Source organism: Sceloporus undulatus, chromosome 10, assembly GCF_019175285.1.
Source record: "Sceloporus undulatus isolate JIND9_A2432 ecotype Alabama chromosome 10, SceUnd_v1.1, whole genome shotgun sequence".
Classification (NCBI taxonomy): domain Eukaryota; kingdom Metazoa; phylum Chordata; class Lepidosauria; order Squamata; family Phrynosomatidae; genus Sceloporus; species Sceloporus undulatus.
The window spans coordinates 13,041,609-13,067,777 of NC_056531.1; the positions used below are offsets into that span (position 1 = coordinate 13,041,609).

The window sequence follows — 26,169 nt, forward strand, 5'->3', positions numbered from 1 at the left end:
GTGGCAATGGGAAAAGAGGAAGACCCTGGTTTTGCAAGATGTGAGCAGGGCTGTTAACAACAGGGTCTCTTGGAGGCCTTGCGTTCATAGGGTTCCAACAACAATATAGACAAACTGTTTCTTCATTTTGGGAACAGGCTGAGGCCTCCTCAAACATTTCTTGTTGGTTTTGGTGGGTTTTTTGAGCTATGTGGCCATGTTCTAGAAGAGTTTATTCCTGACGTTTCACCAGCATCAGAGATGACAGCCACAGATGCTGACGAAACATCAAGAATAAACTCTTCTAGAACATGACCACATAGCCCAAAAAACCCACCAAAAACTATGGATGCCGGCCATGAAAGCCTTCGACTTCACATTTCTTGTAGTGCTCGTTTCTTGACAGGCTGAGGCCAGCTACCTCCGTCTCCACACCTGGACAGGCCTAGACCTGTCAACTAGGAGTGGTAATAAACCTTTGAGAAGTCCTGAAGAACAAGAGAAGTTCCAGCAGGGATCTAGGAGTCTTGGTAGACCACAAGCTGAACATGAGTCAACAGTGTGAAATGACAGCTTCAACACCAATATGATCCTCGGCTGCATCAATAGGAGTGTAGTGTCTAGGCTGAGAGAGGTAATAGTGCCACTCTGTTCTGCTTTGACCAGACCCCATCTGGAATACTGTGTCCAGTTCTGGGCATCACAATTCAAGAAGCATGCTGACAAGCTGGAGTGTGTCCAGAGGAGAGTGACCAAAGGTCTGGAAACCATACCCTATGAGGAGTGGCTTAGGGAGTTGTGTATGCTTAGCCTGAGGAAGGGAAGGCCAAGAGGTGACATGACAGCCATGTTTAAATATTGGAAGGGATGGGATATTGAGGAAGGAGCAAGAGACGAGGACACGGAGCAATAGATTCAAACTGCAGGAAAAAAGATTCCACCTCAACATTAGAAAGAACTTCTTGACAGTAAGAGCTGTTTGGCAGTGGAAGGCACTCCCTTGGAGGGTGGTGGAATATCTTTCTTGGGAGGTTTTTAAACAGACTCTACTCAGTCTATTCTCCTAAGTCCTATTAAATTCAATGGGACTTACTCAGGGTCTACAAGATTGCAGCCTAGGAATTCTAAACTGAATTGGAAATGGGAATTGATAGTCTGTGACTCCTGATGTTTTGAACTTTGCCTCCTAGAAGCCCTGTTTGGTTCAGTGGTACATCTCCTGCTTAAGCTCTACGGCAGAAAAGTCAAAGACGCTGGTTTGAGAGACTGCAAGGCAAAGAAGGAATGCAACGGGAGTGACAAGAGAATAACCATTTTATTAAAGATACAGTACACTCAAGTTTAATACTGACTTCCCTGCTTTTTTTTAAACTATCCCTATTATACATTCATAACTCCAAATTTCAAACAATTACCTTAAACTGACTTCATACCCATAAACCAAATACTGTCTGTAATCTGGAGGAAAAATACACCAGCGGTGCAGATATATAGATATGTATATATACAGACTTATACAAGAGTTAAATTCCTCTATAATGTACAGACAGCAGGGAAGCTTTTTTTTAAAAAAAAATTGTATTTCAAACATTCAAAAATCAGCTTATGTGGTATCTATCACCTTTACTTATGTTAAGTAGTACACACACCATCAACTCCGTGACAGAGTAATGTCACCAGGAACGTCACATGCAGTAAAATAAGCATGACATAGTTTTCACCCATAACAGTGTGTTTGGTTGGTTTTCCTTTTTTTTCTTCCCTTTATTTCTCGTAAAGATTTTGCTTCGTAGAAAATCCACAACTATTCGATATTGAATTTTCTATTTTACATTCATTTGGAACAAAACCGAGACTGAAAGGGAAATAAATAAATTATTAATTTAAAAAGTCTCCTTTTCTGAATGGACTTAAAAAGAAAACCTCTTACAGGAAATAAATCTGCTGGAAGAATTTTTTTTGGTACAAACAAAAAATCCCAGTTACAAAAAAAGTCTCCCAAATCTGAGGCTAGTTAGTCATTTGATCAAGATACTGCACTGTGCACAAAGGTCCTCTGAGGAGTTCAGATGAAGAGAAGAAGCACTGAAGACAATAAGATAATTTTCCAAAATATAAATCTTTTCTTAAATATATTTATATGTATTTATGTACAACTCTACAGAAGCTGAAAGAACACGGAAAGGTATGTTCTCAGTGTGCACAGCATGGAGGTTTCTTGGTAAAAATTGCCCCACAGTAGCTTGTTTCCTTACCTGCTTCTATACAACATTTCATACAGCTAAGAAATCTTGCTGAAAATAAAGGCACTACTGATCTCTAGGTAGCGCACCAGAGCTCATGTATTTGATCAAGAGAGAACTAAGGTGAAAAGAATTAAAAAAGAGCTCCTCTCTTAACTCATTCCAGTGTCGAAAAGCTTTACAAAAATCTAAAAACAGACAACTGCAGCTTTAAGAGCTTAGTGCAAATATGAAAATCAACAGCACAATTTTAAAGGTCTTTTAAAGAAGCTAAAATGTAACTAGTGTTCCCCCCCCCCCCCCATTGGTAAACAACATGAAATTAAGGGAAGTTTCCCTTGAAAGGTGATGAAAATCGAGAAGTTGAAAATGAACTCGTAAATAAATTATTTGTTGATCTTTGAGCAAGGGCAGAATAAAGTAGTTTGCCAAAAGGGTGGCTGTCCTTTCCCCCCCTCCCCCCAGATATCGGCACACGTGGATGCTGGTGGTGGACGTGGTCTGGCTTATGCGCAGAGGAAAGGGTTTTCTCCCTGGTCCCCTCCTGCATCAGAAGGTCTCGTCGTCATTGCAGTTTGTAGCCCAATGTCCAAACACTTCACAGATCTCACAATAGGGGCGCTCTTCATTGCGGCTACCGTGGTACGTTGAATGTGGAGGTTCGTCTGGTGCTTGTGCTTGAGTTGGACAATCTTCAGTGTCATGGAGATCAAAACAGTCACAAATGTCACAGAAAAGGCGAGGCTTCTTTTTGACTTGGCTTTCTTCCTCACTGTGAAAATTAAAAGTTGAATAAGTAAACCCGGATGCTTTCCGTTGGACCACGTTCCCATTTTATTATGCTTTTGCAAGAAGCTGTAATTTGAAATCAGAGAGGGGAAGAGGAACCTGAAAGAAATATATTCCTTCTGGGTAAGTTGTCAGGGATCACCTAACAATGCTTGTACAGTGGGAGACACTAGGGCTCCTCACAGTTTTCCATAAGCAAGAATTATTTCTGTGTTTGTATATTGCTTTTGTATCTACTGGCTGGACCAGTATCACATTGTGACGGCTTTTAGCTTTTAACAATAAAGTTATTTTACTTTACTTTCTGTGCACCTCTATTACAGGGCAGGCTTCGGAAGGGAAGCGTGGCAGCATAGGCACAAGATCTTTTCTGATGTTCAGCCCATCTTTAAATTAGTCCAGGAGGCCAAAACATACACTTCCCTATCAGTATATAATACAGGAGGGTGTAACCTGTACCACTTTTTTGGCCTACAATTCTTATCAGCCTTGGTCAATATGGCCAGTAGTACAGGATTTGGAGAGCAGACATATAAAGGAGGCTGTGGCCTATTTTGTAAAAAATAATTTTATTCTGTAGTCTTTTCCCACAGCCTGCCAGTGTATTTACCACCGTGATGGGTAGCTGCCTTGGATCCCATCCTGGGAGAAAGGTGGGATAGAAATCCAATCAATAAATCAAAGTCATCCCTTAAGAACTCTCCTCCAAGGCCCTACTCCTCTTTAGAACTACCTCCATCTTGTCCTCCTTCTCCTTACTGCTTAGGTGTGCCTCGCTCACTGAGCAGCACATGGGGAAGACTGAGGTGAATTTTAAAACTCCTCCACATATAATCTCTTCTCCTCTTGTGGAGCTGCTCAGCTTACCTGTGAGAAAACATCCTGGGAAAATTCTGAAATCTGGGAGCAGCCACCAAGAAGGCTGCTTCTCTTGTACTCATATAAAAGTGCCTAAAAAGACGGTGAGCGTGAGAGAACACTCCCCTCCCCTCAAATCTTAACATCTGTGCAACCTGATTTATTGGATGATCTGACCCTTCAGATATTCTGGACCTGAGAATTTTAAAATTTACCATTTTAAAACCAGAAACGCAAGGAACCTAAATTTTAAAGCAAGGTTTTTAAAAAAATATATTGTCACATAGATACCACCAGCTCAGCAGAGGTGCTAAAATGCGCCCTAGATTCCCAGCTGGTACCAAAAGTAACTGACCTGTCATACTGAGTAACTTCTTCTTCGTTGCCATTGAGAGCAGCCTCTGACATCATTTCAACTTTCAATTTTAGTTCGTCATTCTTCTTCTGAAGATCCACAATTACAGAATTCAGGAAATCAATCTGCAGGGTTGACAGTGGGAAGAAATAGCAGACAGGATGAGAAACCCAAAATGTTTCAGAGTAGCAATCAATGTTAGCTGAGAAACAGATCCTGTCGTGCAAGCAATGCGGAAAGCCAAAGCAGCACAAGGAAAAACAACAACCCTCTGCTAGTCTTATTTATGGAATGTCCAAACAATAACATTTAAGTACTAAACTGCATCAGTCCACAGTCTTATAGAAGGATGTGGAAGAGTAAAATGTCTATACCAGGGAAAATTACTTTGCAAGACAGCAATGCTTCCAGATAAGCCCATTTTGATATGGGGCCAAGAATTTTGATATGGAAAAGCTGTCATGAGATGGGTTGAAGACCTCATCTCAGGTGGCACATTTGAGGATGACATATTTTAGATGAGTCTGAAAATGTCTACAAATTCCTTTGTTGAGTTAGTAAAAAGAAATAAAAATAGTTTTTTGTCCTCTACTTTAGATTGATCAACTAGATGCACTCTGGAAGCCCAGAACCAAGATACAAAAGCAGGATACCGAGAAATTAGTCTTCAGTGGTATATAGCCTCTGGACAGAGACGCTTATGGGAGCCATCAGGACTACTAGTCATGGAGAAAGCCCACCTCCTCTATGGACATGTCTATCGGGCTCCCCATTAAAAAAAACAAGCCAGTGACCATCACCACATTTTGTGACAGTACATAAATTATGTCTCTTTTCTTTGTCCTGTATCTACTGAACATTATTTTTATTGTATTTGTGACCCTGTACTATAATATTATGGGCAAGGGAGGGAAACCTCCCTTGCTGGACAAGACCAAGTTGATGAAAGCGAACAAAACTTTTTAGATTGTAAGCCTGAGGGCAGGGAACTGTCTAATTCAAAATGATAATAATTGTAAGCCGCTCTGAGAGCCTTTAGAGTCAATAAATAAAACAACTTTTTAAAAAGCAGAGAAAGCTAAAACAAACCATATGCTGATTGGAGGAAAAAAGTTCCAGCACCAGATGACAGCAAGAAGGGGGAAAAAGAGAAAGAAACCAAGTATTAGTATGTTAATTTTTGCAGCTTGCTATTAAGCCTATACGTATGCAACACATTACTCAAAGCAGATCTGAAGGATATCACCCTTGCTCTTGCTGGTCTAAACCTCTGTCTCGGGGATAGGCAATTGCTGGGGTCTGGGGGGCCTGCAATGGCGTTCCAGGGGTCCTTGGAGGACTATGCTCCTCACCCCCTGACATTCTTTAAAACTTACCCCTCCAAAATGCCACCCCCCCCCAAATATTTTAGGTCCAGGAGAGGCCTTTTTAAAATCAGAAAGCAAGCTTGGGCTATGTGGCCATGTTCTAGAAGAGTTTATTCCTGACGTTTCACCGTCATCTGTGGCTAGCATCTTCAGATGAAGATGCCACATGGCCCAAAATGTGGCCACATAGCCCGAAAAACTCACAAAAAAACTATGGATGCCGGCTGTGAAAGCCTTCAAAACGTGAAGTTGTTTTACTTCACAGTTTTAAAAAGACTTCTTCTTTGGGCCTAAAATAGCCTGAGGGGCCCTCGAACATGGCAACATTGTCCCCCCTCCAAGACCTGGAGACATTTTTAGTACAATATTTCCTGTTTTCTCAAGGGGACCCTTGTGGCCTCAAAATGATCTGTGGAGTGTACTTGGCCCAAGCTGTTCCAACACCATTAACTTCAGAAGCCCTCTCCAGGTTTCAGCCTGGCAATTCTAGTCTGCATGTAGATTTAAACTCAAACTACCACTGCCCTATACCAAGTCAGATTATTGATCCCTCTGGCCTTGTATTGTTTCCTATGATAGAAAGCTTGCTCTTCAGGATTTCAGGGGGGGGGGGGGGAGGGAGAGGTCTTCTTCAAGGCTACTTCAGAAATGTTTTACAGGAGTTGCCAGGGAGAGATGCTTCAGCAGGTAAAACATGCACTCAGTTGTTGAGTACTAGTCCATTTCCATTCCAACAGGGAGAGAATGGATCCATCCCCAAAACACCTATTAGTTGCAAAGAGTAAGGAAGCAGTGAGATGAACATACTAGGAATGAGAAATTAATGCTGGCATGCAATTTCATAGAACTAACACTGTTAGTCTGATGATGGGCAATTGCTGTGAAACCTGATCAGAGAATCTACAAACAATTCCATTAATGTTAGGCCAGATCAAGACTGAAATAAATTTATTTTGTTTTACATATACTTTCACACTGCACATAACTGTTATACCACCACAGGACTGAAGCAAATCAATTTGAGGTACCTTGCCCCCAAACTGACTTTCCTTTCTTACCAGGGAACGTTGCAGAAAACAATACTAGCCTGAGTGGACAAATAATCTAAAGTGGTATAAGACAAATTTCTATGCTCCCAGACCTTGATCATATAAGCAAATACAGCATGCAAGTCTTTGGTATCCGCTGGGATTTAGTTCCAGGACCCCTCCATGGATAACAAAATCCGTGAATGCTCAAGTCCCATTAAATACACTGGCATAGCAAAATGGTGTCCCTTATAAAAATGGCAAAATCAAGCTTTGCTATTTAGAATTTATACTTTTAAAAAATATTTTCAAGCTGTGGATGCTTGAATGCGGGGATAAAAAATCCGTAGATTAGGAGGGTCAACTGTATTATTCACTTGATATGTCTACCTACCTCCCGCCATGCTTTCTACACCCTCTTTCACCCAGCCATGTACTGCTACCTCTGACATTCTGCTATTGATTTCTTCCTCACTTACACACTTGGCCCCAGTGCTCACAACTACACACTATCCTGGTTTGTTCTTCCCATCAGGAAGGAAATGGGAAGGAGTCAACCTCCATTAAGGGCCTATGCAGCCAACTTGTGGAATGTTACTGTTATTGCTAGAAGGGGCCAAGAAGGCAGAAGTAATACCTGGTTTTCTTGAGTGGCTTCGTCCTGTGCAGCCTCACCAGCTCTGTCATCTTGAAAAAGAAGAAAAATTAGAAGGCGTATGTGGAATGGGGGGAATACTCCCAACTGTTTTATTGCTTCTATCATAGACACAGAAAGCCTTTGGTCTTCAAGAAGTTATAATTTCAGTACATAATTGTAGATCAACACAAAAAGCATGTGCTGATAGTTGGAGTTTGACATCAATGGCCCTATCCAAGAGATACCCTGGCCTTGCCAAGATCAGCAGTCATCCAGGAAAGACCCTTTTCTGTCATAGCATTTGTTCTTTGGAATGTTCCTGTCCGGAAGCTTTATCAGGTGTCAAGCATGCCATTCATTTGACACCACGAAAAAGCTTCTTCATTTGCCCACTCCTCCCAGTGTTATATTTTGAAATAGTGACTCCATCTGCTGAGCCAATTACTTGTATTATTGTTCCATGCAGTAAGGAGAATTTAGCCTTTTACTCTGGGAAATTTCTGAGGTTGTGTAGAAATATAGTAAGATTATGTCGCCACATGGGAACAGAATACAGGCAGCTTTCAAAACTTCAGAGACATAGCCATGTTCGTCTGGCATATCAGTATGCAAAAGGTTCTTGTAGCACGTTTGAGACCAAGTCTACAAAAGCTTATGCTACAGCTTCTTTTGCACAGTTAGGAGACTACTACATGTGGCTTTTAAACCATTATGAGAGCCGGGAAAAAGCAGCTTTGGTGATACAAATTGCACGGCGACACCTCTGACTGTAGCTGCTACATTCCCTATGTGTGGTTGTGATGTTCCTTTTCACTGACAGGGAAAATCCATCGATGAACTCCCAATCGCATTAGTCTCCAGGTGTGAAATGTTGCTGCAGGGGCAGTTGTGATATTGGCAGTAATGTAGTATCAGTGTCCCCCAACCTCACTATTCCCAAACAGGCTGACTGCCTTTAATTTTTTTCCTATTTCTTTTCTTTTCTTTAAAAAAAAAATTATATAGCAGTACCCAACTCTGTGTGAAAAATTTGAAATAAAAATGAATAAAATAACACTCCCCTCAAAGGCATAAAGCTATAGGACAAGAAGGCAGGTTTAAGGGGGAGTCAGATGATGGTAGCGGCAGCAGCCCCCATTGCGCAACTGCAAAGGCCTATGATAATAGCTGCTCTGAAATGGACATGTTTCTTTCTTTTTTTAAAATAAATAATGATGCAACCGCTGCACAGACAGGGCTCAAGTGGTAATGTCCTATTCTCAAAGGTACTACAAGATCTGTTTCAAGAGACAGAGTTCGCAGAAGAACTGGCTCTCCCACGTCCAAAGTTATCAGGTAACAATGTCAGCCATGTAATGGTAATGAGAAGGGTCATCCCAACTGAATTACTAACAAATAAAGAAGTCATTGCCTTCTTAGAAAGAATGGACTGAGATGAAGCAAGGTTTCAGCATTCCATGAAGATTTCTGATGTCACTGTGTGGAGGGGCCCCCACTGAACTGGAACATCTAAAGCAGTGGTGTCCAAACTCTGGCCCTCCAGGTGTTTCGGACTTGGGCTCCCAGAAGCTCCCAGATTCCCAGACCATTAGCCAAGATGGCTGAGGCTTCTGGGAGCTGAAGTCCAAAACACCCAGGAGACCAGAGTTTGGATATCACTGATCTAAAGGGACCCAAAGTGTGAGTTACTTGGCATCAATTTGTGTCCTGCAAGCTTCAACAGCAAAAATGACCAGACCCAGTTGTACCTGTGGAACAAGGAGAAGATCTCTGGATCTCTTTGAGCTTCTGTTCCAGATTCTTTACTTTTAGCTCAAGTTTCAGCTTATCAGACTCCAGTGATTGAACTAGCGAATGCAAATTCCTTGCAGTGGCATTCTCTCCGCGGAGCACTGTGACCTGCAAAAGATACAAAAGAGAAGATGTAGGCAGAAAATGCATCTAGTAAAAGGTATAAAAGGAACACTAATCACGGTAGCCAGAAATGGTCTGTTTGGACACAATGTGCTTATAACTTCCAGATGCTGGCAAACAAACAAGAGGGGGAAATATAATTGCATTGCTCTTCTTGTAAATTTCCCCCAGACATATGTATAAGGACATATTTTCAGGTTATTTTCTTTGCTATGAAAAAAGGAGATACATCTCAACATGGGGAAGAATGAGGTTCAGTAATTAAAAGCTTGATGCACTTAGACTGCTGAGCGTTTTAAGATGTTCTTCAGTGGGCTATACAAAAAAAATACAAAGAACACAAGCATACACATAAGCATCATGAAATGTAAAATCCTATTAATACTTGAATATTGCATACAGCCTGTACTCAAAGAAATTTCAAATCCCCAAAACTCCAATATAATTTGCTGACGGTGGAAAGCATGTGAATAGAAGGTTGACATTTCTGTATCAGTATATGCTGGAACAAACTGATAACTTTCAAGGGCACAGTGGACATAACTGGGCTGGAAGAAAATTCTAGATCTTTTTATAGGAATGGAACAAATTCAGTTTCTTTGTTAAGTCTTGAAGGACCAAGGCTTCTAATTTTAAACCCACTCAATTTCCTTTGGCAACGGGGTTTTCTCATTACTAGCATTTCTCTTTTCCAGCACCAAGAATCTGAGATCCATTAGAGAGTGATTTTGTTCCAGGAAATGGCTTGCTCTGGAATGTATGCTCCTTATATTACAAAGATGGTCACTATATACCTTCTGAGAGGTCTAGTTGTTTACCCACATAACGTTTTGACATTTCTATTAGCACTGATGTCAAAGTTGCATTTACAAGTAGTAGAGTGGAGCAAGACATATCTTTCATTGTTTAGATGATCCACAACTTCCATTACTTCAGAAGCATATCTAGGGAACTGTATCTCTTAAAGGCATACTTCTAAAAAGGATTGTACATTAGAAACACGTGAGGGATATTCAATATAAGTTTGTCCCAATAGCTGCTTCTTATGGCTCTGGTGCCATTCTGGACTTAATTTCTGAAAGCATGAGAACCTATGAAGAACTATGCAGCATACCAATATAGGCTTTCCTACTCCTATATTCTGCCTATACAATAAACAGACTGCATCCATTTTATGTTTTGGAGTACTATGAACCAGATCATTGAGTTTCATGACAGATCTTTACAGCTTTACTTAACATAATTTGCGGTTGGTTTCCTTGAGGAAAGTAAATGAACATAAGAGGAAAAGTAATGCCATTGTGTGAAATACTCCTTTCACCAGTGCCAAATAAAAATGTTTCAAGTGAACATTACACCTGCATCATGCTGTCTTGGATACCGCTGATCCATTAAAAATACACTTTGAAAATGAGATTATTTCTTTAACTGTCTCCTTGGCCATGTAGTAATACAAGACAAATACAGCAGTCAAGAACTTCAAATGTTTTGTTTAAAGAACTAAAATGTTACATCATATTGTTTTAATTGTTTTGTTCTTTTAATACAACAGTTTAATACAACAATTTACTTTGATTTTTAATCACTATCTATCAGTATAGATTCTATGATATGTTTCTCTAACAGGCTGTCATATTTGGTTTAATCCTCAATTCAAAAGTTAGAAATGTATGGTTTATACTTCAATTCAAAGTCAGGCAACAGATTTATGGTAACAAGGCTGGATACCCAGAAAACTCTTTAAATATAGTAATGAATGCCTTTTTAAATTTTGATCATAGAAGTCTAAATGATACTTGACAATCATAATTAAACAAAGAAGTTCCTTAAACTGTTAAATTAAAATATACAGAAAGTGTGGGGAGTTCAGACAAATGAAATTAAGGGAAGTATCACACACAATTTGGAGGAGGTCAGACATTTTGCACACCCCTCCGGAAAAAAAACTCCAAAATGCTGTAGAGAAAAGTTTCATGGTTTTTACTGAAATATCTGTGAGCATCTGCAAGGATGCACATTCAAATGTGTCACCGTCCATGTGCTTTACATGGATTTGCATGGCTGCTCATTTTTGGCAGAGGGAGGGCGAACAGATGCAAATTTATGCAAGACAGTGAAAACAAACATCCATGTGAATGTGCAAAAATCCACAGCAATTCACATAATACATTTATGTGTAGCTCCTTGTCTCCTTAGAGGGGAAAAATAATCCTATTTCTCTTACATTTTTGCCTTGCATTTTGTTGATTTTTGGACACTTTTGAATTATTTTAGAAGACTTTTTGAAGTTTTGCCCAAACCATCAAATGAATCTGAATGGTTCAGTGGAGTGGCAGGTACACACACATGGCTTTGGGCTGCCAGCAAGAAATATCAGAATTTTTTCAGGTCATATCTTTCTGCATAAAAAAAAAGAACGTATGGACTATATGCAATATATAGATCTTAATCTGATTTTACACTGCAAGATGTTTGAACGTACCAGTTCATATATTGTCTTTTATCTTTTTTTTTTTTAACAGCCCCTGAATAGTACATTAAAATATCCACAGGCTGAAATGTGTCAGCTTTTGAATGATAGAGCATCATTCTTCAGTATCTTGAGCTGTGTCTCATGCTTTCCCCAGGGGCTCTACTGGATGTTTCCCAGTTTTGATTTCTTGTTTGCTTTACTAGAAAGATACTGCAAGGTAGCTTTATTCATCCCTATTCATTTTATTATCTCAATGTACCCTCCTGTGGCAAGATCTGGTATTTACATAGAAGCCGTCTAGTGTTCCACGAGACTGAAAGAACACGTGTGCGTGGTTTGCACCTTCAAGTCGTTTCCGACCTATGGCAGCCTATCATGGGGTTTTCTAGGCAAGATTTGTTCAAAGGAGGGGTGCCAATGCCTTCCCCTGAGGCTTAGAACATGTATTACCTTTATTATCTTTATGTACCTTGTCCTTCTGAACAAATCTTGCCAAGAAAACCCTATGATAAGAATATACAAGGAGCCAAGGTACCTGCTTTACCCGGCGTCAGAACATGGTTCCATGTAGCTCAGTTCTGTCCACACTGACTGGCAGCAATGGCTTGCCAGAGTTTCAAGCTGGAATCTCCCCACCACCACCTCTGGGATAACAATCTTTAAAAGCTGCCACTTCACCATCTGGACTTCCCAACTGTGGATGGTGAGTACTAATGCTCTTTGAAGGACTGAGACTGTAAAAGCCAGTGGGAGCTGCCATTTTGGGGCTTCTTTTTTGTTGCGTCCAGGAATGGCACGGTTTGTCCGCTGTGGTTCCCGGACGCAGCAACCAGCGGTGCCGGCAGATCGCCCTTTTTGGGCGGTCTGTAAAGCGCCTTAGCGTAACACTAAAATTCATACCCCATGCTCCCTAAAAGGAGGAAAAGAAAGGGTGTTTTTGAAAATTGTGGAATAGGTGAAAGGAGCCACTGGTGTCACCAAGAGATAGATGGAGAAGGGAGATTGTGCCATCTTTGGAATGCTTTCTCCAGGGAGGCTAACCTGGTGACAATGCTGATGCTATTTTGTACCCTCCTAAGGTTTATTTATTTATTTTATTATTCAACACATTTATTTATCACCTCTCAACCCACCAGGATCTCCCAGGTTATGCATAAATAATAAAATACACTTTAAGATATTAAATAAATAAGCAAAAATTAAGAACAGTCCAAATCCCAACAGTTTTTTTTATTACGCCACTAGGATGTGTTTTATTATCACCGTCAGTTTTATTCTGCTGTTTTCTGATTTGACAATGTGTTTTTTATCACTGTGTCATTTTCTGGTGCTTTGTATTATTACCACCCTGGGAGGCCTTCTTGCTAAATATTGGGTAAGTAAATTCAGTACAATAAAATGAATCAAATGGGAGCCAGTGTGGTTTTGTGATTTGAATGCTGAATTAGGACTCTGGGAGACCAAGGCTAGAATCTCCACTTGGCCATGAAAAACCATTGGGTGACGCTAGCCTTGGAGGAACAGAATGGCAATCTTCCTCATCTAGTAGTCTCCAGAATCTAGTATTCTGAAACACACTGCTTTTAAACTAAATCACACTGTCTCAATGCATAACAGCAACTGACAGGTCTATCTAGGAACTGTGTGGCTCTCCACATGTTGCTGAACTACAGTTCTCAGCAACCCCAGCGAGCATAACTGACAGCAAGGAGCTTTGGGAGCTACAGTTCAACAATATCTCGAGGGCTATCTTTTTTTCAAGCAGCAGAGAAGACTCCTCTAGATGTTTTGGACTTCAGTTCCCACCAGACCTGTCCTGCATGTCCAACAGCAAGGGATTACAAGGCTTAAGTCTACAGCAACTGCAGGGCCAAAGACCTAGCAAGAAGTCACCTACATTAATGCCCATCACCACCTTTTGATGTTTCATAGGGCTCACAAATTACATTTGCCTATGCCAGTGGTACTCAGACTTTTTACTCTCGGGACCCCCCTCATTTATACATCTACATGCAGATGTCACCCCTCCTCTGATGAATAAAATATGAATAAAAATATTTCACTTAGTGTACATATTTCCATTCACACATTCATGTATATGCATATTTTAACATTTTATAAGGACATAACATTGTGCAAATTAGTAGAGTTTTATTTAAGTAAACTCAATATTTAACTCAACACATGTGTAAATTTCACACACACAAAATTTTGGGAAGAGGAGGAGAGATCAGGGCCTGTGAGTTGCATGTGTCACTTGAGCAACTCTCATATCCCCCCGGGAATCCCACCTCACTGCTTGAGAACCACAGGCCTGTGTACCTCTGTGACATCCAGAGAATGCTTGTATGGGTGTGTGTGTGTGTTATTTTGTAAACACACTCATCCCTCCATATTTGCGGCTTTGATTATACACAGATTTGATTAATATGTTCTCTCTAGGAATATCTAGGTCCTCTAGTGCAACTCTATGGTCAACTTTAACTAAAAGTTGCACTGAAAGACCTAGAGATTCCTAAAGAGAATACTCTACTAGGCATTTGTAGCTCCTCCAGAGCATTTCAATGGTCAGTGTCTGTCGGACGTTGACCACAGAGTTGCACTGGAGGAGGACCTAGAGATGTCTAGAGAGGTGTCCTCTCAGGTAAAAACATGGCGTAGAATCATAGATTTGGAATAAACCACAAGGGCCATCTAGTCCAACCCCCTGCTATGCAGGAAATCTAAATCAAAGCATCCCATGTGACAGATGCCCATCCAGCCTCTGTTTAAAGACCTCTAAGGAAGGAGACTCCACTACACTGTGAGGGAATTTGTTCCACTGTCGAACAGCCCTTGCTGTCAGGAGGTTCCTCCTAATGTTGAGGTGGAATCTCTTTTCCTGCAGCTTGCATACATTGTTCCATGTTCTAGTCTCTGGAGCAGCAGAAAACAAGCTTGTTCCCTCCTCAATATGACATCCCTCCAAATACTTAAACAGGGCTATCATATCACCTCTTAACCTTCTCTTCTCCAAGCTAAACATATCCAGCTCCCTAAGTCGTTCCTCATAAGACATGGTTTCGAGACCCTTCACCATTTTAGTTACCCTCCTTTGGACACGGTCCAGTTTCTCAATGTCCTTTGTGAATTGTGGTGCCCAGAACTGGACACACTATTCCAGGTGGGGCCTGACCAAAGCAGAGTACAGTACAGTGGCACTATTACTTCCCTTGATCTAGACACTATACTTCTGTTGATACAGCCTAAAATCGCATTGGCCTTGTTAGCTGCCGCATCGCACTGTTGACTCATGTTCAACTTATGGTCTACTTGGACTCCTAGATCTCTTTCACATGTAGTTTCATTCAGCCAGGTGTCCCCCATCCTATATCTCTGCATTTCATTTTTTTGGGGGGGTTATTTGTGGTTTTTCCACATTCACGGGGGTCTTGTGCCCCTAACCCTAGCGAATATAGAGGGACAAGTGTAGTCAGTAGAATTAATATACTGTAAATCATAAGCTTTAAAACTTTACCTCGTCTCTGAGTTTTTCCAGTTCTTCATCCTTCTCTGTAATCAAGGCACTAGTAATACTGATGGATTTCTGTAATGAAGCTCTCTCTTCATCAATTTCTTTTTTTAAGTCAGATTCTCTAAGAGAGAGACAGACAAAATAGCAGATTTAATCCATTGCTATTCTTTAAAAATTAAGAAAAAAGAGAGACTGGTTTCTAAATAGGGTTATATTAGTAGATATAGTTTTTTTTAATGGAAGCTACAGTTCTAGTGTTATTGGCTGAGACTTGTATATTCGCCAAAATTATTTGGGATTTTACAAACAGGAAATAAAGTGAAAGGTTTTACCTATGTAGATTCATGCCAGAATCTGCTTATCATCGTATCCATTTGAATTTAAAGAAAGATGTTAATAAGACTGGGAGATAGAGAATTGAAAAGTGTGTGAAGGGCATTGCACAGAGTGAGCCTAATATTAGATCTTGTTACCTCCTGGAATAATTATTAACAAGCAACAAAATGTACATGCAAAGCTTAGTTACACAATTGGCATGCAAAGCAGAGATGAAGCTGGAATTATCAAGTGGTCCACACTAATTTCTTCTAATGTCAGCATTTCCTCAGAAAGCAAATTTTGGAGACTTAGTAATTGGGAGCATTTTAACAGAGCAACACTTGGTCTGTAGAATATTATATTAAAACACAGGATCTGGAAGATTTAGAATTATTTCAAATTATTCATCATATAGGACAAGTCAACAACACTAACAACCATTGTGAAGTCGAAGGCTTTCATGGCCGGCATCCATAATTTTTTTGTGGGTTTTTCGGGCTCTGTGGCCATGTTCTAGAAGAGTTTATTTTTGACATTTCTCTGAAGATGCCATCCACAGATGCAGGCAAAACATCAGGAATACACTCCACTAGAACATGGCCACAGAGCCCCCAAAACCCAGAAAAAACTACTAACCACCATCTTTTCATATGCTTTTTGGAAACTTATTTCTCAAGTGATGTAGCATTTAGGACAGATGACTGTAAGGCAATACCGGAGAGGACACTGGTGGATCTTCAGACCACCCTTGTTGAACAGCGTGTTTGGAAGTTGTGAGACTTTCAAGCTCATATTAGCCTACATTCTAAACGGGTATTTTGGGGTGGAGGCAATCCAAGAAGAGCAGGGCAGCTGGGACTTAAGACTTGCTTGATAAGCAAATAGACACCCACATGTTATTTTGTAAAAATTAAAACAAACAAAATGTTTGTAGAGACTGATTATGAGAAGTAGATGCCTCCAAACAAGGTTTCCCCAACTGTTCGAGTACAACATTCAGAACCCCAGGCCAATGGGCACACGGACTGGAGATGATGGGAACTGAAGTTCAACACATCTGGAGGGTGCTGGGTTGGGAGGGCTGCCACGTAGTCCTGAAAATCTCATAGTCCCATAAGCACTTGAAGCATGCTATTTTTATCTCCTAAGGGCCATTTCACACTACATGGTGCCAGCACTTTGATTCCACTTTTAACTGCCATGGCTACATCCTACAGAATCCTAGGATGTGTCATTTTGTGAGGTGCTAGAGCTCCCTGGCTGAAAATCTAAATGCCTCTCCCTAAACTTCAACTCTGAGGTTTACACAAGATGCTGCCAAGACAGTTAAAGTGGAATGATAGTGCCACAACTGTGCAGTGTGAAAAAGACTAAAGACAGAGAGCAGCTCTGAATAAACTGAAGGCATTGCATAATTGTCGCTTGCTATTTGATGTTCTTTTGGTGCCTGTTTTATCGAACCATTTCCTGTATTGCTATGTACTTTATATGTATTAGCCTACTAGCCCCACCACCTTTCCCTTCTCCTTTTATGTCATGTCTTTTTAGATTGTAAGCCTGAGGGCAGGGAACTGTCTAATTAAAAAGATTGTATGTACAGCGCTGTGTACATTTACAGCGCTTTATAAATAAAGGTTAATAATAATAACAAAGAAAATTAAAACAATGTTCCTTTGGGATTTCTGGAAGCACAAGTATGTGCCTGCCTTGACCATTCATTATTTTTCTACCACTAAATCAGTGCTGGCATTAGAGTGTCATCCATCCCCTCTTGGTTTTTCTGGCAGTCTCCCCAAGTACTGTTTTTAGAAGCTATGGAATGGCCATCATGAAGCTAAAACTAGGAGACGTTAGCATGAGAAGGAAGTTGTGGTTTTCATTCAGAGGTCTCCTGTGTCTTTCACCCAATACTACCATCTTCTCTGGACACAATCACTAAAGAACAACTTCTCCAAGAGCACCACTGACAAGAACAAGGTGGAATCCCCAGGTGCTGCAAGCTATATTTCAGAGGAAGGATTTGGCACATCCACCTCTGAGTATTCCTTGCCTAAGAAAACCCCAAGAAATCAACTGTCTTGTCATAAGTCAACAGGCGATTTTAAGGCACACTGACATGTCTGCATGGAGGCCAGATAAAGGGAGAAAGGGAAGGAGGGAAAATGGGGGAGGAAGGGGAGAGGGGTGAGTGGGAGAAGGAAAGGAGATCACGCTGACCCAGAGAGCACAAAATGCATGACTAAGAGAGAATCCAAAGGCCCAAGCTAAAGATTGTTCGGTGTCAACAGTATTTAGAGCTAATGAGAACCACGATAACCAGCATGTGAAACGCAGCATGATCCTTGCAGTAGCCCAGGAGAAACGGCAACACAAACAACAATGGCAATACATCACAGAAGACTTTGCAAAGTTATGTAGATGTGTATTCTTAGTAATGGAAGCAGCAAGTGGAGAATCTGGGATGTACGGACACTATAGGACACACTACAGCCGGATCGGATTTTTCTGCTCTCTAAAATGGGGGAGGAATTGAAGAAATCAAGGCATGCCTCTGAACAGCAGCCCGCAGTGGCTCTCCGAAATATCAGAAGGGCTGCGTTTTGGTTCCAGAAAAGCTCAATGACATTTAAGCCTGACAGCGATCCTGCAGAATGACTGAGCACAAGACTGGGAGCTCCTGTGAGTCAGGGGTTGACCACTAAAGCAACAGTCATACCCCTCATATAGCTACCAGGGCCACCTGAGCAAGGGATGAAGAAGAGGAGCATCAAAAAATTACAACAGGAATCCCAAAAGAAGCAACTTTTTCAAACTACAATGTCTCCAACCTGCCATGCCAACTAGGGGATTCTGGGAGTTGTAGTTCCTTCTACAAGCTCTGCTCAGGGTAGGAGCATGGCTGTGTACACACACAGACACAAAGGTAAATTATGCATTCTTTCTTTGGGAGTCAAGGGGACATGCCTGTTAACCTGTAAGGATGCTTGCTACGACTGACACTTTCAGGCAGCATCCAAAAGCAAAAAGAAGAATGCTTTTCTGATATACAGATTTAATCAGTACGATAATTCAAATAAGCTGTTTCTGATTAGGCAACAACCTTAATAGATGCTCATTTCAAGCATCTTTTCTTCTAAGAGACCACTCACATCTGACTTCTTCTACCACCAAAATCTCTCCCTGTGCAATCCTTCAAATATTCCAAATGAATCTGTCAGCACAAAACTTTTATGATAACCTTTATGATACATAACACCTGATGATGTTCCACATGCTTCCTATTCCTACTCCTAAGAACCATCTGGAATCATATGTCCCTCCTCCAGGTGTTGTTGGGAGTGCAATTCCCAGCAGCCCTAGCCAGCACAGACAATGCCAAAGCATGCTGGAAATTAAAGTTCAAACAACATCTAGAGAACCATACGATTTCTATCCCAACATTTAGCACCTCGGTGAAGACAGTGAAATAGCATTGATAAGCAAGCCAACTTTTTATTGTAGTTTTTATTGTAGGGGTAAAATACGTGTGATAATAACCTCTGCCAATGTTCATTCCTAGATGGAAATGATATGGCCAGTGCTGGAAGTAATTATTGGAAGATGCATATGGAATGGTAAACTATACACATATGTAGCCATATACTTTTTATAGATATCCCAGCAATTTACATGCTCAGTCATGTTGGAAAATTTCATCAGTGTTCTTGTATAAGTGATTTTCAACTTGAAAAGTGGACCTACATGGATCAAAAAACCTATTTAACAGCCGTTTCCAACAGGTTTTAGTGGGGCACTGCTTGCAACAAGTTCGTACAGTAACCGGAGTGACATTGAAGCCGGTAAGAGGTTCAAATTCACTGGGGACATCTCTTGTGCGAGCCAGAATGAAATGAATGGGGTACATTCCATTGAATTGGGTTGGTCTGTACTCTTCCACATCTCCAGGAGACATTCCTGATAGATAGTGCTGAAAGGCAGTTACCAAACAGATCACAGTTACTCCCAGTAGCCCCCAGTTAGAAAGACCACCCAGATTCTTCCCTTGCCACAAAAGAAATCAAGAAATTCCAATAATGAAGCAAGTACCTTAAAGTGATACTGGGCAAGCTTTAAAAATGCAAGATAACAAGAACCACATGTTAGAAACATGGAAGAGAAATGTGAAATACAGTAAAGGAAGAACTGAATTTGCACTGAAGTGAATTCTGTTGTTGTAAAAAATAAAAATAAAAAATAAAAGATTTAATACTGCTGAGTATTTTACAAAACCAAAACCAAAAACAAAACAAAACAAAACAAAAAAAAGCAAGACACCGAGGGAACAAAAGGCAGCCAAAAATATGTACAACCACTTTGTTGGAGGAAAAAAAAGTTATTTATTGCAACGGGGATAGACTTTCTTTAGTCTTACCATTAAAGACACACAGATATAGCAAAGGAAGCAAGGGTAGGAAAGGGAAGAGAGAGGAGTGAAATGAGTATTGAGAAATTAGCGCAGGCTCAGAGACAAGTCAGACAGTTAGCAAATCCACAATGGGTCTAATGAGCTGAAGTAACAATGAGCCCCCTTTCCAGCTAGAATCTCTCTAATACCTACTTTCATATTTCACAAGGACTATTGAGGGATGGTAGGAATAAAAAAGCATTCTTATGGGGGGGGGGGGGAGATGATGATGGGGAAGACAGCTCAAAGCCTGGCCACCCCATGCTGTATGAGATGTCTTGCTTTTTTGCATCACATAGTCCAAGAGGTCAGAAAGAAAACTTCGTGCTAGGTCTTGAATGACAAAACTGGAAATTTTGGGTCAAGTCTCTGTTTGGCTTAACTGTCTGATGTGCTACCATACAACAAATGTCATGACTGGCTGAATACAAAGGTGTCCGTTTGCTGCAGGTAGTGTGTTAACAGGTTGGATGGAGATGTTTGTTTTTCAGCTTAGCAATACCACTTTGTGAAGAATTCTGCAGCTGATCGGCATGGGGGCTTTGGGCATTTGTTAGATCAATAAAGGAACACTTCAGAATTACTAAAAACGACACTGAGCTATCGGAGTGTGAAATGCAGAGAAGAGTGGGGAACATCTAACTGAATAACAGGATGGCACGTGCTAGATTAAGCAATGTTCAATGCTTCTTAAGGGCAAGCGTTTCCACACACATTTTAGTGATGAGAAGGATGCAACTGTTTGCATGTATTTAGTATTCCACATGCAAAGACACTCTGAATGGCGGAAGTGTGCAATCCCAGCATTATTTCAACTATAGGGGGTGGCATGAACCGCATGGGTTTGTCTTCTCATTCTCCCTCCCTGTATGTCCTACCTACCCTATGCGCATACACAGACGCTTACCTCTTTTTCATCTCTAATAACTGGTTATTGAGGACAGATCTCTCTTCGTCCAGCTGAAAGACAAAAAACAAGTTCACATTTACCAGGCATGCTGAGAAGAAAAGCGACTAGCGTCCGTTTCAAACATGGTGCGCCTGTCCCTAGTTTGGAGACAGGCCATGGCAAAGCATTCTGTTTTTCCAGCATGCAAAAGAAAAGACAAAGAGGTCTTCAACTTTTCCAGTGTTCATTAATATTGGTTATTCTTAGCAAGGGATATTCTTAGCAGGAAAGGAGATGAATACTGCCCTCTGTATCCCCCCTTCACACAGAGACACATAGACACACACTCATAGTGTTCCCCAGAAATTAATTTGGGTTGGCTGCAAAGTTTGGTGTACCTTGAGATGAGCCCACATTTATCCATCTTCATCTCAGGTTCAGCCTCCCCACCACATTCACTCCTCTCTCAGGAGTCCCCAGCCAACCCTTCTCCATGTTTCTCAGAAGGTCCTGGCCTTCAGCTCCAAGGAAGCTGCTGTTACTCACTTAAAAAGAAAGAAGAGAGTAACAGCAACCCATGGGAGGTTTAGCCTAGAACAGCTCCCATATTGTGCTGGAAGACAAAAATAGCTATTTCCCTGATAGCACCAAAGCCCTCTGCTGCTTCTGAGGCCAGTTGAACATCTGCCTCCCCCACATGAGCAGGTAACCTAGGCTCTTCGCCTCAATTTATCTGCCTTGAAATTGAGAAATTGAAACAAAAAGCTCCAGATATGGAAAAAAGAACAATCTGAAGGGAAAACACATTCATTGTCAAGTCTTTAAGAGACAGCGAAAGCAACAGTTTGAAATCTGAGCCTCGGCTCTGATTTATTGAGAGAGGAGGTACTTCTTGCTCTGATGCACAATTTGACTGGCCCTTTCTTTTCGGACCCTTCACTTGCTTCTTTACATCCTGATAACCATTATTGTTCATGTGCTGCTTTTCCTCTCTGGATGGACTCTGCAACTTTCTTTCTAATTCCAGAGGCACCCCTCACAGTGCTTCACAAAGAACCAAAAGGAAGCCCTCAGGACAGCAAACCTCCCCACAGTTAATTCCTGTTAACTTGTCACCACCCCAGAGTTTATACATTGCTCTAAGGGCCATCCCACAGGGGCACCATTTTATAGAAAACCAAAAAGGAGTCTTCCTGCCCACTATACACGGTGCCTGATGAAAGGGCAAGCAAGGGCCCAAACAGACAGGCCAAAATAAAGCTGCTTTGGGTCACTTTGGAGGTATGCTGTTTAAATGACACACACATCTTAAGAGACCAGAAGCTGCGCCAAAGCTGTGCTCCAGTTCCTAGGACTGGAGTGTGGCTTTGGCATGGCTTCCGGCCTCTTGGGACTCATGCAGCACTTAAACAGCATACATCCAAAGTGACCCAAAGCAGCTTTATTTTGGCCTGTCTGTTCAGGCCCTAAATTACCTTTCCCAACCATTTTGCTCTCCACTAAATGGTGCAACCTGATGTCTGTAGACTTCTAGTAGTAGTTAGACTACTACCTCAAAGTCAAAACAGCACCTTAGCTCTCTGTGATTGCCAAAAAATCCAAACTTCTCTCCCTACCCCTCCTACTTGGATCAATGGCAATTGGCAAAGTGATGAGGCCCATATTCATGGTATATATGGTGTCAGTCCATCTGAGTACCCTTCCCACGTGGACCTTTAGGACAGGAATGTATTTGAGAGAGAAATATAAAGTTTTGAGAGTTATGTTTTCCAACGTTTGCTGTCTCTGCAGTCTTGTTAACTGATTCTTTGTCTGGATGACATGTAAATATGGAAGTAGCAACTCAGCAGTCCAGAAAAATCTGATCATAATAGCCATACTTTAGCCGGCACATCTCCAGAGAGAGAAAAATCTTTTGGGTAGAGTGTTTTTAAAAATTGCCATACAACTTTTAAGACATCCTTACACAGAGTTTTAAAGTCTGCAATGGGCTATTATGAAACACCACAAGGTAGAAACCCCCCCCCCCAAGCTAAGTATATTATCTGTCTGGAAACCCTTTAATTAATTACAAAGCTCCTAATTATTTTATTAATCGTGCGGATAAAATCACCACTTTTCCTTCCCAAGTACACAACATTTAAACCCTGCCCCTTAACGTCCGTGTAAATCGCTGATGAAACAATACTCATTCAGTTTGCAAAATGTGTCATCCATATACAGATTCCCTAAGACACCCTGGCCAGAATTTATATTGTTACCATAGCAATACTGCTCAAAAATACCTGCAACGTAAGTTGGAGCCTCGTCACAGTTATCTTAGAAGGCACTAAATCTCAAAGACTGAACAATGCGGACATCCTTGCATAGCGCTTGTTTTATCACGTTTTAACTTCCCCTGGACAAAAATATCCTTTTAATAGAATTCCAATCCTGCTCTCGCAGATCAAAAGCTTTTAAACCGGCAAGCTTCAGGAGATCTTCTCCACATGAGCTTCGCTGCCACAGGACGCCTGTGTGTCATATTTATTTTTTAATAAAATATTTATATTCTATCCTATATCACAAGGCTGGAGAGCCAGCATGGTGTAGTAGTTTGAGCTTCATTGGAATCTCTGCTGAGCCATGGAAAACCACTAGCTGAGACACTCTTTCCTAGCCTCAGAAGAAGGCAAAGGCCCTTCTGTGAAAATTTAGCCAAAAGAACCTTGCAACAGGGTCACCTTAGGGTTGCCATAAGTCGGAAATGACTTGAAGGTACCCAGCAACACACAACACATCAAAAGGTTACAGGGAGCGTATAAATCCTTTGATTCAACACCTTACATAGTTACTAATCATAGTTACTAATTTCTAGGCACAATTCAAAGTGCTGGTTATGATCTATACAGCCCTAAACAGCTTGGGTCCAGACTATCTGAAAGAGCGTACCTCCTGAAAGGAGACTGACCAAGTTTCAAGATCCTTGGATGAGGGCTTTCTCTCAGAGGCACCACTATCACAGGTACATTTATTATATTTATTTGTATCCCATTCTTTTCCCAGGACTGGTACTCATTTGGTGAAGACATTTGAGAGAGCCTTCTTGGTGGCTGCTCCCAATTCAGAACTCCCTCCCACTGAAAGCTACATTGGCCCCTTCCCTGCTCTCTTCAGCGTACTGTATTGTACTTTCATCATTGTCATAATTATTATATTTTAACAGATTTAAAAAAACATTTCAAATTAATATTTTAATGTGATTGTTTGCTTACTTCTAAAAAAAATCTGTATTATCCACTGCTTTAAATGTATATTGTTTCAGCTCATATTGTTAGCTGCTTTGGGTCTTGCGTTGGAAGAAATGCAGGATATAAATCAAACAAACAATATTTTTGGGTGAGGTATAACAAAACCTATTCAAACAATTTAAAGCAGTTTACTATGTAAAAGAATGGGATGTAATTCTAAAAACATATTAAACAATATAACAATTGAAAACAAGCTGAAACATGTGAAAACCTTGTTGTACATGTACAAATTGCATTAAACCATCCGATCCTAACCTTTAATAAAAAGCCATGTTTTATCCAGACACCAAAGTGAAGTCAATGTTGGCGCCAAGTGGTTCTCTAAGGGGAAGGTATTCTACAACAAGGGCACCACAACAGAGAATACCTTCTCCCATGTTCTTGAACGGTGTATTGATCTCACGGAAGGGACATAGAAGAGGATTTCACCAGTGGATCTCAATCCTCAGGCAGGTGTCTATAGGGAGATGTGCTCCTTCAAGTACTGAGGTCCTAAGCAATTTAGGGCTTTAAATCTTATCACCAGCACCATGAGTTCAGACCAGTTACATATTGGCAGTCGGTCAAATTTCTTTAAGATTAGTGTGATATGGTTTCTGTTTGATGTTCTGGTCAGAAGTCTATCTGCTGCAGGTTCTATGTTGTCCCCAAGGGCAGCCCCATGTAGCGGACATTGTAATAGTCTAATTACAAAGTTACTAGTGCATGAACTACTCTAGTCAGGTCAATCTGATCCAAGAAAAGCTGAAGCTAGCAGATGGGCCTAGGCACTATTGAGCCGGGAAGTCCACCTGGGCTTACCCAGTTCCCAGACCTGGGAAAAACCCATTCAGAGCCTCCATCTTATTGGGATTCAGCTTCAATTTACCAGCCCATTACAGCATGCAGGCACTGGTCCAGCACTTGCATAGTCCCTGCCAACTCCGATGAGAAGGAAAAGTAGCGCATCACAGAGCATTCCTCTAGGGTTCACGCACACTTTGTGCTGACCAGGTCAATAAGTCCCATTGCCATGCTTCTTTGTGAGCTAAGAGTGTGCCTCGGCCACACTTGCCACACTAGGCATTGCAGAAATAATTTCAGGAACAAGAAATCACTATGCTATCTGTCATTGCTGATCTTCTTAGAGATAACTACCATAGAAGGTTCCAAGAAACCCCAAAGTTGTTTGTAGCATAATTTGAAAGGACATTAAAGGCCACTCTTGTGTTGGATGGTAACTCCTACCATTTCAGGTAGCCACAATGGAAGTTGTAGTCTAACAAGTAAGGGTGCACCACATAGGGGAAGTTGTAAGTTATTCTCTTCTAGCTAGGAGTACCCTTGCAAAGATGGCTAATTTGGGTTGATCAGCTATATTAGTTTGACACATTTAGTCCCCTAACCACTAGGCCTCCTGCATATACTCACTGTTACATTCCCTCTACCTTACCTGACCATTTTAAGCCTCTCAGAATCAAACTACAAACTCCATTTTAGAAAAGGCACACCTGCAAACAAAACCCACCAAGTGCTTTATTAATGCAGGTCAAGATTTACAGAATCCAAGAATTTCCTGGACTCCTTGCATTACTGTCCCCGTTTCTTTTCAGCTTCACAAGATCTGCCCCTGTAACTGTCATTCCAGAGCTGTGGGCATTTTGCACACCTCGACAGTGCTGCACAAAAATACTTAATTTGCGTCACAATGTGACACCTGCTAACTTGAAGATACCAGCCTTAGAAAAAAATCAAATACCTAGTCATCGTAACTACAAAGAACAGCTTGAAAATAGTTCATACATTTCTTGTCTCCTCGTTCTAGCAGAAAATTCCAAATAAGTTCAAAAGTTGATCTGCACAGGAAGAATTAGAAAGATTCTAAGGATGTGTATGCAGATCCTCCATGTGTTCTTGAGTGCAGAATTTGGTTTCGCATCTTGAAATCGCATGCTCTTACCTCCCCTTGCCTAGTTCAAATCATTTTAGATTAGCCACAGTTTAGTGTACCATCAGAAATCTGAACTATAAATGAGTCCTTATATTGGGAGAAAGGTGAGATATAAGAAAATAATAATAATAATAATAATTT

General features: G+C 41.0%; 1 protein-coding gene across 17 annotated transcripts in view; it reads right to left on the reverse strand.

The window, feature by feature from the left end:
* Positions 1–1,275: 1,275 nt before the first annotated feature.
* Positions 1,276–26,169, reverse strand: part of CLIP1 (CAP-Gly domain containing linker protein 1) — a 94,066-nt gene continuing 69,172 nt past the window's right edge. For 15 of the 17 annotated variants that reach the window (XM_042442119.1, XM_042442122.1, XM_042442128.1 and 12 more), the window contains 7 exons: positions 20,827–20,879; positions 15,161–15,278; positions 9,005–9,155; positions 7,257–7,306; positions 5,314–5,319; positions 4,225–4,349; positions 1,276–2,994 (listed from right to left, as the gene is read on the reverse strand). In XM_042442119.1, coding sequence (XP_042298053.1) covers positions 2,772–2,994; positions 4,225–4,349; positions 5,314–5,319; positions 7,257–7,306; positions 9,005–9,155; positions 15,161–15,278; positions 20,827–20,879 — 726 coding nt within the window. In that variant the 3' untranslated portion in view covers positions 1,276–2,771. The remainder of the gene's footprint in view (positions 2,995–4,224; positions 4,350–5,313; positions 5,320–7,256; positions 7,307–9,004; positions 9,156–15,160; positions 15,279–20,826; positions 20,880–26,169) is intronic. The other 2 variants (XM_042442121.1, XM_042442132.1) reach the window with 1 other exon arrangement.